General features: G+C 51.0%; 1 protein-coding gene across 1 annotated transcript in view; it reads right to left on the bottom strand.

Annotated features, from left to right (window-relative positions):
* Positions 1-5152: 5152 nt before the first annotated feature.
* CHUK (component of inhibitor of nuclear factor kappa B kinase complex) overlaps positions 5153-11785 on the bottom strand; it is a 39838-nt gene continuing 33205 nt past the window's right edge. The window contains exons 17-21 of the mRNA XM_038757756.1: positions 11424-11520; positions 11030-11177; positions 9816-9952; positions 6346-6448; positions 5153-5769 (exon numbers count right to left, since the gene is read on the bottom strand). Of these exons, the coding sequence (XP_038613684.1) occupies positions 5743-5769; positions 6346-6448; positions 9816-9952; positions 11030-11177; positions 11424-11520 (512 nt within the window). The 3' untranslated portion in view covers positions 5153-5742. The remainder of the gene's footprint in view (positions 5770-6345; positions 6449-9815; positions 9953-11029; positions 11178-11423; positions 11521-11785) is intronic.

The raw sequence follows: 11785 nt of genomic DNA, 5'->3' as shown, positions 1-11785 counted from the left end.
GGGGTTTAAGACTGTGAGCCCCCCGTGGGACAACCTGATCACCTTGTAACCTCAGCGCGTAGAACGGTGCTTTGCAGATAGTAAGCGCTTAACAAATGCCATTATTATATTATTATTATTATTGTTAAGATGATCAGGTTGTCCCACAGGGGGCTCACAGTCTTAAACCCCATTTTACAGATGAGGCAACTGAGGCCCAGAGAAGTTAGAGAAGTAGCGTGGCTCAGTGGGAAGAGCCCGGGCTTTTGGAGTCAGAGGTCATGAGTTCAAATCCCAGCTCCTCCAACTGTCAGCTGGGTGACTTTGGGCAAGTCACAGCGCTTAGTGCAGTGCTCTGCACACAGTAAGCGCTCAATAAATACGATCGAATGAAGTCACTTCACTTCTCTGGGCCTCATTTATCTCATCTGTAAAATGGGGATTAAAACTGTGAGCCCCCCCATGGGACAACCTGATCACCTTGTAACCTCTCCAGCACTTAGAACAGTGCTTTGCACATAGTAAGCACTTAATAAATGCCATTATTATTATTATATCCCGCCTCTGCCACTTGTCAGCTGTGTGACTTTGGGCAAGTCACTTCACTTCTCTGGGCCTCAGTTCCCTCATCTGTAAAATGGGGATTAAGACTGTGAGCCCCTAATGGGACAACCTGATCACCTTGTTACCTCCCCAGCACTTAGAACAGTGCTTTGCACATAGTAAGCACTTAATAAATGCCATCATTTTAATTATTACTATTATTAAGTGACTTTCCCAAAGTCACACAGCTGACAGTTGGTGGAGTAGGGATTTGAACCCATGACCTCTGACTCCAAAGCTCGTGCTCTTTCCACTGAGCCACGCTGCTTCTCTAATAATAATGGTATTTGTTAAGCGCTTAGTATGTGCCGAGCACTGTTCAAAGCATTGGGGTAGATACAAGGTCGTCAGGTTGTCCCACGTAGAGCTTACAGCCTTCATCCCCATTTTACAGATGAGGGAACTGAGGCCCAGGGAAGTGAAGTGATTTGCCCAAAGCCACACAGCAGACAAGTGGCGGAGCCGGGATTAGAACCCACGACCTCTGACTCCCAACCCCGGGTTGTTTCCACTGAGCCCGTTGTTGGGCACGGATGGTTAATACTGCTGAATTGTACTCTCCCAAGCACGTAGAACAGTGCTCTGCACACAGTAAGCGCTCAATAAATACGACTGACAATGAATGAATGAACAAACTTTCCCAGGGTATTCCCTGCCTGGGGCTGGGGAACCGCGCATTCCCGTCTATGCAGTAGCAGTAATATTAAGCACTGGCTAATAATAATAATGATATCTGTTAAGCGCTTACTATATGCCAAGCACTGTTCTAAATGCTGGGGGGGGATACAAGGCGATCAGGTTGTCCCACGGGGGACTCACAGTCATAATCTCCATTTTACAGATGAGGTCACTGAGGCACAGTGAGCTTAAATGACTTGCCCAAAGTCACACGGCTGACAAGCAGCACCGCCGGGATTAATGATAATAATATTTTTGGTATTTGTTAAGCGCTTACTATGTGCCAAGCACTGTTCTAAGCGCTGGGGAAGATACAAGGTGATCAGGTTGTCCCACGTGGGGCTCACAGTCTTAATCCCCATTTTCCAGATGAGGGAACTGAGGCCCAGAGAAGTGAAGTGACTTGCCCAAGGTCACACGGCTGATAAGTGGCGGAGCCGGGATTTGAACCCACGACCTCTGACTCCAAAGCCCGGGCTCTTTCCACTGAGCCACGCTGCTTCTCCGATTAGAGACTACGACCTCTGCCTCCCAAGCCCGGGGTCTTTCCACTGAGCCAGGGCTCTTTCCACTGAGAGCCACGCTGCTTATGATTAATAATAATGATGATGGTATTTGTTAAGCACCTATCCCGGCTCCACCGCTTATCAGCTGAGTGACTTTGGGCAAGTCACTTCACTTCTCTGGGCCTCAGTTCCCTCATCTGTAAAATGGGGATGAAAACTGTGAGCCCCCTGTGGGACAACCTGATCCCCTTGTTAACCTCCCCAGCGCTTAGAACAGTGCTTTGCACATAGTAAGCGCTTAATAAATGCTATCATTATTATTATTATTATTATTCTTACCTCCTTCCCTTCCCCACAGCACCTGTATATATGTATATATGTTTGTACATATTTATTACTCTATTTATTTATTTTGTACATATCTATTCTATTTATTTTATTTTGTTAGTATGTTTGGTTTTGTTCTCTGTCTCCCCCTTTTAGACTGTGAGCCCACTGTTGGGTAGGGACCGTCTCTACATGTTGCCAATTTGTACTTCCCAAGTGCTTAGTACAGTGCTCTGCACATAGTAAGCGCTCAATAAATACGATTGATGATGATGATGATGATTATTATTATTACTACGTGCCAGGCTCTGTTCTAAGCACTGGACTCTAGAGACCACTCAATCCCATCTCCACCGCGGACCACCCAAACTACCCACCACTGATGGACGTTTTTAAAGGTCTCCCTCCGCCCCCTCTTCTTGTTCCTGACCCACCTTTCAAGTCATTCTCTTTCAAAAGTCCAACCTTCACCTCCCTCGCTGTGGTTTAAATCCGTTTCTTCTTGCTCTGCCCTTGGCGTTGATCCTGTCACGGGAAGCTGTGCCCTGGAATCTGGGCCAGAGGGAAAGGACCCTGGAAGAGGGATCGTTAGAACCGTCCTTCGGAGCTTTCCCAGTCATCCACCGCCCCCATTCCCTGTGCTTTCCCGGTGGTTTTGCTCACATTTTTCCTCGCTCCCTCCCTCCAGATGCACAGGGCCACACTCTCCCCACCTGCTCAGAATACGGTCCTTGCTTTCCCCTACCTCTTCTTCCCCCCAGATCGTACCTCCGTGAGGCCGTGGTTTTCCCACTCCCTCCAGAGAACAGCCCCGGGGATCAGAGAATACAGCAATATGTACAGTGGGAAGACTGAAATCACGGCCGAGTACAATCCTCTAGACTGTTGTGCGCAGAGAACGTGTCTACCGACTCTGTTCTGCTGTAACAGAACAAATGCCAACATTATTAATAATAATATTGGTATTCATTAAGTGCTTTACTCTGTGCCAAGCACTGTTCTAAGCGCTAGGGTAGATACAAGCTAATCGGGTTGTCCCATGCGGGGCTCACAGTCTTAATCCCCATTTTATAGTTGAGGTAACTGTGGCCCAGAGAAGTTGGGTGACTTCCCCGAGGTCACACAGCAGACAAGTGGCGGAGCCGGGATTAGAACCCATGACCTTCTGACTCCCAGGCACATCATTCATTCATTCATATTTATCGAGCGCTTACTTTGTGCAGAGCACTTGTACTTTGGGAAGTACAAGTTGGCAACATATAGAGCTGTGTGACTTTGGGCAAGTCACTTGGCTTCTCTGGGCCTCAGTTCCCTCATCTGTGGAATGGGGATTAGGACTGTGAGCCCCCCGCGGGACAACCTGATCACCTTGTAACCTCCCCAGCGCTTAGAACAGTGCTTTGCACATAGTAAGCGCTTAATAAATGCCATTATTATATAGAGACGGTCCCTACCCAGCAGCGGGCACATGCTCTATCCACTATGCCACGATGCTTTTCTAAGTACTCTCCCCCGACAAGCACTTAGTATAGTGCTCTGTATAGGGTAAGCACTTGATAGATACCACTGACTGAATTTTCAGAAACCCCTTTCAAGCCCAAATCTACATTTCAGAGCTTTGGAGATGGGTTTGTCTTCCCCATCCGGGCTCAGTCAGCTTTCTCTCCATCAGAACGACCTCTGAAACTTCCTTCGTAGACAGTAAATCCCGGGGACGCTCAAAGGGGCTTTGTTGATGAGGTATGATTTCTGTTGCTCTCGCCTCGAACCCCTACGATTTCTCCACACCTCCCTCACCGTGTGAAGTCCCGGACGAAACGCAGGAAAAAAAAAATGCCGAATCCAGCGGGAGGATGATTTCTTGGCAGAAAGGAGGCTAAAACTCACGAGTTTCTGAATGGCGGGCGACAGGCGAGGCCGCCTACTACAGAGCCGTGTTTGATCGCTCCAACAGCAACGTGGCATTTACACGTTGGGATCCCGGCTGATTCGGCTATAAATGCTCACGAGCGGCAAGTGGCCTGCTCACACTCAGGAAAAGTGGACCAGGTGTGGGCAGGGGGGAAAGACAGAGAGAGAGAGAGAGAATCAAAGCGGGAAATCCTTGCAGGTAGGGAAGGCTGAAGCCCTTCAAAGTGGATCTCTTCGACAAAATTCCCAGGCGATACCGAGATTAGAAACCATTTTAACGCATAAAACCTTGAACAAATGCATCCAGGAAACATGAGCTACGTGCCCTAGGATATAAAAGCATCTTTCATTTTTGTACAAATAAGGCAGAGTTCTGAATTCTTAAACAACTGTAGTAGATTTACACAAGAGGTGGGCAGATTCTAGACGGTGAGCCCGCTGTTGCGTAGGGACCGTCTCTATATGCTGCCAATTTGTACTTCCCGAGCGCTTAGTACAGTGCTCTGCACATAGTAAGCGCTCAATAAATACGATTGATGATGATGATGTTGCCAACTTGTACTTCCCAAGCGCTTAGTACAGTGCTCTGCACACAGTAACCGCTCAATAAATACGACTGAATGAATGATGAATGAATTCTCTCAAGTGAGAGCCCACAGCGATTATCAGAGACCGAGTGACATCCAGAAAACGATCTGCTTCGAATCCTATACAAAACGACCAGCAGAAAACACAAACCTGCCCGTCGAGTGGTGTCGTGAAAATACATTTTAAATACATATACACATGGGACGCGGCATTACATTTCCAATTCTCCGGATTATTTTACACAGCCGTCCCGGTGCCCGAGGCACCGCTGCAGAATCCTAACCCCAGTGGGAACGAGGGCGATCCCGGGGGGATGAGCAGGAGGAGGAGGAGAGTGGGTCGATCTTCACAGAAGCGCTCGGTAAAGCGCTCTGTGCCCGAGAAGGGATTCATAAATACCGCTCACTGCTGCAGAACCAGCTTGGTCGGCCTTGGGTGGGATGGATAGGGCTAATGGCTCTGTCCTTCCACGGTCCCTTCCTTTCACTCTGCCTTGCCCACCAGCCCGTAGTCCCCTCCCGCCACTCCAACACCCTTCCCCGGCCCCCATCCCGCCCAACCTCCGCAACCCGGCACGTTTCTGCCGGCCTGAATGCCCCGGACTGCCAGCCGACGACAGCCTCCCTGAACCTTCCTCGGTAACCACGTGACCGGATGCAACTTGCGATGTTTCACATTGACACAGCCCCACTCCGATCCTTTCTCATTAAATAACAATAATATTAATAATTACAATAATTGCAGTATTTCCATCGGAGCCCCGACCCATCGAATAAGATGGGCTGGGACTTGCCCGCTGGGGGCAGGGAAACGAGGCCCACGAGAAACAGGGACTGTCGGATCCGACTGTACTGTACCACCCCGGCATCCGGCGCAGGGTGAGTGCCTAATGAATACCACGAATAACAGGAATTGTGCCTCTGTCACGGCTGAACTGACGGTGCACGAGAAGATGGCTTTTAAGCAAACGAGAAACCCAGCCGCTGTTCTTGACGGCCACCGCGATCCAGGTTCCGACCCGGGGTGGTCTGCGGGGTGGCATTCCGGGGCTGGGGCGGCCCATCCCACAGCACCGGGGACTGGCTAATCTCAAAGTCCATCTTCACCTCCTGGGGCCCTCGGGGATCTGGGTTCAATCGGGTGCCTGTCGTTACTTCAGCCAACTCCAATCAAGACTCTAAAACCAAGCGTAAGAAAGAAAAAAAAAGGGGGCATTTTCAAGGCGGCCATCTGGCCGTGAGGCCTTCGATAACCGGCTCGTTATTCACTAACGCGTGTCAACGCGGACCGGGAAACGTGGCCGAGCGGTGGGGAAACGAACCGGGGGCGAGATGCGGTCCAGCGGCCCCCTGAGCTGTTCATTTCTCTAGGACGGGACCTCGAGCGCGCTACATGGGAAAGAACCGAAACAGGGGAACCGTTCTTCTGCCTGTGGACAGTCCACGAGGCCACGTCAGAAGGAAACGGCAGGGTCAATCCCCACACGTAGCACCGAAGCACGGACTCTCTCGTGCGCATTTTCCTTGGCGCGAGGTTCTCTGAGGATGCAAACCCTGCATCAGTGGAGACGTGACTGGGCTTTATACACGTGCCCCAAAATGCCAGCGCTCAAGAGCCCGGATTCCCGGGTTGGGTAACGGGCGTCTCACCAGCCGACAGGTGAGGGCTGAGATCTGAGGGGCTGCGTCTCTCCCCTGCCCCTCACGCCACCGAAGCCCTTCGTGGGTGGAAGATTTCAAGCCTCCGGACTCACCATCATACTATTATTGCCCTGCTCCTCTTTGGCCTCCCGGATAATGGTGCTAAAGCAGCCGAGATAATTCAGGTTTTCCGCTATCATTTGTGTAAAGCTTTCCCTGGAAGACAAAGAGAACAGTCAGAGGGGCGGCGCATACGCCTCTGCTCAACTTGAGAGGCTGAAGGCTTCCGATGAGCCCAGGGGAGACGGGAAGTTTTTTCTTCAAGGTCATAAAGCGCTGAGTACAGTGCCCTGCACACAGTAAGCGCTCAATAAATACGATTGATGATGATGATGATGATGATGATAAAGCCAAGCGGCCACCCGCTTAGCTTGAACTCGCTTTCCTACCGCTTTCCGTGGCCACCCGCTTAGCTTGAACTTGCTTTCCTATCGCTTTCCCTTTGGGTTTGCAAAGGCCTGCAAAGGAATTTGACATTTGAATGCAGATCTGCCCTCGAGTAGAAACCCAGACTGTTTCTTTGAAGGTTGAGATCTTTGTTTCCTCTTCCCTACCCAGAAACTCCTTCTGGACTGAGGCAGAAAGGACTTAATGGGCAGCGGGGATTCAAACAGAGAGCCATACGAGGTGAAAGGCTTCCGGGCCAACTCTCCTGTTCGGCTCAGGCGCTTGCCCTGGAAAAGGGCCAAGGACATTCAGAACGATTTCCGACTAGGAAAGCGTTGCCGGCATTTTAGTGCCGCTTTCCTCCGTCGGGCTGAGCGGACGGCGAGTTGGCCGCCCACCCCGCACCTCTTGAATCAGAAGCGGACAGAGAACGGGCCGAAGACTCAGAAAGTCACGGGTTCTAATCCCTGCTCCGCCACTTGTCCGCTGTGTGACCGTGGGCAAGCAACTTCACTTCTCTGTGCCTCCGTTACCTCATCATCATCATCAATCGCATTTATTGAGCGCTTACTATGTGCAGAGCACTGTACTAAGCGCTTGGGAAGTACAAATTGGCAACATATAGAGACAGTCCCTACCCAACAGTGGGCTAAAATGGGGATGAAGACCTGTATATATGTTTGTACAGATTTATTACTCTATTCTACTTGTACATGTTTACTATTCTATTTATTTTGTTAATTGTTTTGTTGTCTGTCTCCCCCCTCTAATAATAATAATAATAATGATGGCATTTATTCAGCGCTTACTATGTGCAAAGCACTGTTCTAAGTGCTGGGGAGGTTACAAGGCAATCAGGTGGTCCCACGTGGGGCTCACAGTCTTCATCCCCATTTGACAGATGAGGCAACTGAGGCACAGAGAAGTTAAGTGACTTGCCCAAAGTCACACAGCTGACAATTGGCAGAGCCGGGATTTGAACCCATGATCGCTGACTCTAAAGCCCGGGCTCTTTTCCATTGAGCCACGCTGCTTCTCTAGACTGTGAGCCCGTTGTTGGGTAAGGACCGTCTCTATATGTTGCCAACTTGTACTTCCCAAGCCCTTAGTGCAGTGCTCTGCACACAGGAAGCGCTTAATAAATACGAGTGAATGAATAAATGAATGACTGTGAGCCCCAAGTGGGACAACCTGATGACCTTGTATCTAACCCCGCGCTTAGAACAGTGCTCGGCACACAGAGGATGCTAAACAAATACCATCATTATTATTTTTATTTGCTTGAATCCAACCCAGTGCTTAGTCCACCGCCTGGCACGTAGTAAGTGCTTAACGAATACCATTATTATTATTCCATCTCCCTACTACCGGGTCGAAACGTACAGAGTCGGGCCAAGGTGTACGATGAACGAGATCCAATCGATTCAAAGCAGGGGGCCTATCTCCTCTCTGGACCTTAAGCTCTTTGTGGGCAGGGGACATTTCTACCTACTCTGTTGCACTGCCCTCTCCCAAGAGCTTAATACAGTGCTCTGCACATAGAAAGCCCTCCGTAAATACCATCGATACCAAGGATATCACTTATCCTTGACTGACCAACATGCCCATCCTCGCAAAGAACTAAAGCCACAACATGTACAGGCAGGTCAGAGTCTTGAACAAGGAACCGCTGAGGTGGCAGCTACGGGGAAAGAGTATTTTAGCAGCTAAATTTGGATCTGGGGTAGGAGGGAGGGAGGAGAGCGATGGAGGGGCTGGAGCAATCCATTTTCGGTGCTGCCCGGTTCACGTTTTTTCACATTTCCCAGTGTTGCCTGTCTTTACTCTCAGAAAAGAGAGCATGAGAACAGGCCTATGGAGCTGTAAGAGCCGTTTAAGGCTGCCCTGCAAATGGCTACTAGCCCAGGGAAGGCAAACGGATACTCGTGATAAAAAAAAACACCCATACAAATCCATCCATCCCTGACCCTGCAAGGAAATCAATGGGCTGGTCAAAAATTTTTTGCAAAAAAAGATAAGAGGGTCTAATTTTTACACTCCTTTCCAAGGCTGACTTCAATCCTGAGAGAGGTGGCAGTAAGGGAGAAGCACAGAGGAGGAGTGTTTTGGTGGCGGGATTTGGTGCTGGCTTGGGATTTGGGATTGAGTCGTGAAGGGAGAGGAAGGAAAACGGAGCGCCGACAGAAAAGACCTGAGCATTGGGGTTGAGAGGCAGTGTGGCCCAGTGGATAATAATAATAATAATAATAATGGTGGCATTTGTTAAGCGCTTACTATGTGCAAAGCACTGTTCTAAGTGCTGGGGGATACAATGGGATCAAGTTGTCCCCCGTGGGGCTCACAGTCTTAATCCTCATTTTACAGATGAGGTAACTGAGGCTCAGAGAAGTTAAGTGACTTGCCCAAGGTCACACAGCAGACATGTGGCAGAGCCGTGATTCGAACCCATGACCTCTGACTCCAAAGCCCGGGCTCTTTCCACTGAGCCACGAGCCCAGGCTGGGAGTCAGGTCTACCCGGGTTCTAATCCCAGGTCCACCATCTGTCTGCAGTGTGACCTTAGGCAAGTCCCTTTACTTTTCTATGTCTGTTACCTCATCTGTAAAAGAGGGATTAATATTGTGAGCCCCATGCGGGACACCGACTGCGCGCAACCTAATTATATTGTATCTACGCCAGCACTTAGTAGAGTTCCTGGCACATAGTAAGCACTTTACGATAAAAAAAATCAGGGGGAGACACAATAATACTAATAATAATTATAATAATGGCATTTATTAAGCGCTTACTATGTGCAAAGCACTGTTCTAAGCGCTGGGGGGGGGATACAAGGTGATCAGGTTGTCCCACGTGGGGCTCACAGTCTTAATCCCTATTTTACAGATGAGGTAACTGAGGCTCAGAGAAGTTAAGTGACTTGCCCAAGGTTACACAGCAGACACGTGGCAGAGCCGGGATTCAAACCCACGACCCCTGACTCCAAAGCCCGGGCTCCTTCCACTGAGCCAAGCTGCTTCTCTACACAAGGACCTTCGCCACGTGCGGGGACTGAGGGAAGCGTGTGGCACACTACATTACACAAGAGATTGTCTGGGGATTTTAGATGGAGAAGATTCCCGTCGGGAAGGGAACTCACCCATCTTTAGGAGTCACCAGAGAAGAAAGAGGATGGGGCACGGTTCCCGCGGCACTTGTGGGCAGCCATGCCGGGGTAGGAGGCGGCACTGCGCTTTCGAGACTAGATCCTACAAGGGAGCGAGCAGAACTCTGAGTCTGAAAAAGACAAAATCAAAAGCCGTTGGCATCTCTCCTTTCCCATCTGGATACCCACCCCATTCGGCGCTACTGTCCCGGGCAGAGCTCGGCCTTAGGATTTGCTGGGGGGAGGCGGGAATCGACTCGGCCCATGTCAACTTCTCCGGGCCTCAGGTCCTCCATCTTCCCAATGGGGCGCTGACCCAAGGTCCCAGCACTTCCAGGAGAGCCGGGAGGTGACCCGGGGGGCGTGCCCGTTTCCAGACGAAGCATCTGGGCCAGTCGTTCTGAGGTCTGCGGCCCTGCCGCCCCCGTGCCGGAGACAGAGACTTGGTTCCCTTGGGCTCCGAGGCTGGAGCAGACGGAGGAGTGTGTGGCGGCTACAGTGGCGGGCAGGGGTGGCACTCACCCGGAACAGAGGAGAGGACAAGCGAAGTGGGAGCTGAAAAATCTGGACTCTCGTACTGCCAGGGCATCAGAGGAATTTTAGGCCTCGGAGGGGGGGACACCACCCCCCAAAACCGGCCTTGAGGAGAATGGGTTGGCCGGTGCCCAACTGGAGGGCCGCCACGCAGTATCTGCCCGGCGGAGGAGGACGGCCCAGGGTCTCGGTATGGTCTGGGTCCCTTTGAGGACTCTCCCTCAAACACACTGGAGCCCTTGGAGCCCGGGAGGGTGGGGGGGCAGTTGGACACCTGCTCTTGGGTGAAGGCCAGCGTGCTGGTAAATGGAGCCATTCGATGCCAGTTTGGCATTGGGTTAAGCCTCCCATGACGCGCTGCATCAAACTGGCAAGGGTCAAAGGCCAGCCGTAAGCATAACCCCAACCACCCCAATCCCACCCCACAACACTCCCCTTCAGCCCCTCACTTTTCTCATTCTCCTCTTGTTCCGGGGCTCGCACCTCCGGCTCCTCCTCGTTCGCCTTTGGACTCAGCCCCGGCCCCTGAGACGGGAGGCTTGGTCCCCGGCACCGAAGAGAGCCCAGCCCAGCTGTTCTGAGCCAGCCAGCCCAAAGTACTTGCCCATCCTAAAAGAGTAAAAAAAAACCTCCCCGGATGCCAGGTGGCTTCCAAACCCAACCATCACGCTTACGCAAGCGATCTTCAACAGATGCCAGATTTCCCTTTGCCGTTTGCCCTGCATTAGCATGACAGTGTTGTCAGCCTCTTTGATGTTATTGAGAGCCACTTCGACCTTGGGGAGGAGGTCGATGATCTTCTGCTTGCAGCCCAATAGTTTGCTAGAAAAGACATACAGCGATCACGGTTAGACGCGGTAAGGTCCCAGATGCTTTCAAACAAAGGAAACCAATGAAACTTCCCCTGTAGACGGTAGGCCCCTTGAGGGCAGGGATCGCACCTATCATTTCTGTTGAGAACGAGGTGCACTTTTGGATGGGATCGGGGCATCGCTAGCCGAAACAAAACCTTCCCTTTGGTGGTGGTTGTTGGGGGATTTCGGTGGAAAGAGAACAATTTTTCTCTACCTCAAGTGTCCAAAGAGCTCCTTGAGAACTCGGTCCTGGCTCTGCACAGTCTGCACAATGATCTTCACCATCTCCGTGCTGTCGCTGTACGAGTGATCTGCAAGACACGAGCCCACGGTTACGAACGTCAGAAAAGCTACTCGCCTCCTGTGCCGGAACCTCGACTCCAGAGCACGAGGCTTTCCCCAAATCCTGAGAAGCGGGCCAGCTAAGGAACATAATAATAATGCTGGTACTTGGTAAGCGCTTACTATGTGCCGGGCACCGTTCTAAGCGCTGGGACAGATACAAGGTTAGCGGATTGTCCCACGTGGGGCTCACAGTCTTAATCCCCATTTTACAGGGGAGGTAACTGAGGCACA

This window comes from Tachyglossus aculeatus, chromosome 16, assembly GCF_015852505.1.
Source record: "Tachyglossus aculeatus isolate mTacAcu1 chromosome 16, mTacAcu1.pri, whole genome shotgun sequence".
NCBI classification, from domain to species: Eukaryota; Metazoa; Chordata; class Mammalia; order Monotremata; family Tachyglossidae; genus Tachyglossus; species Tachyglossus aculeatus.
This window is presented reverse-complemented; position numbering and strand designations above follow the sequence as displayed.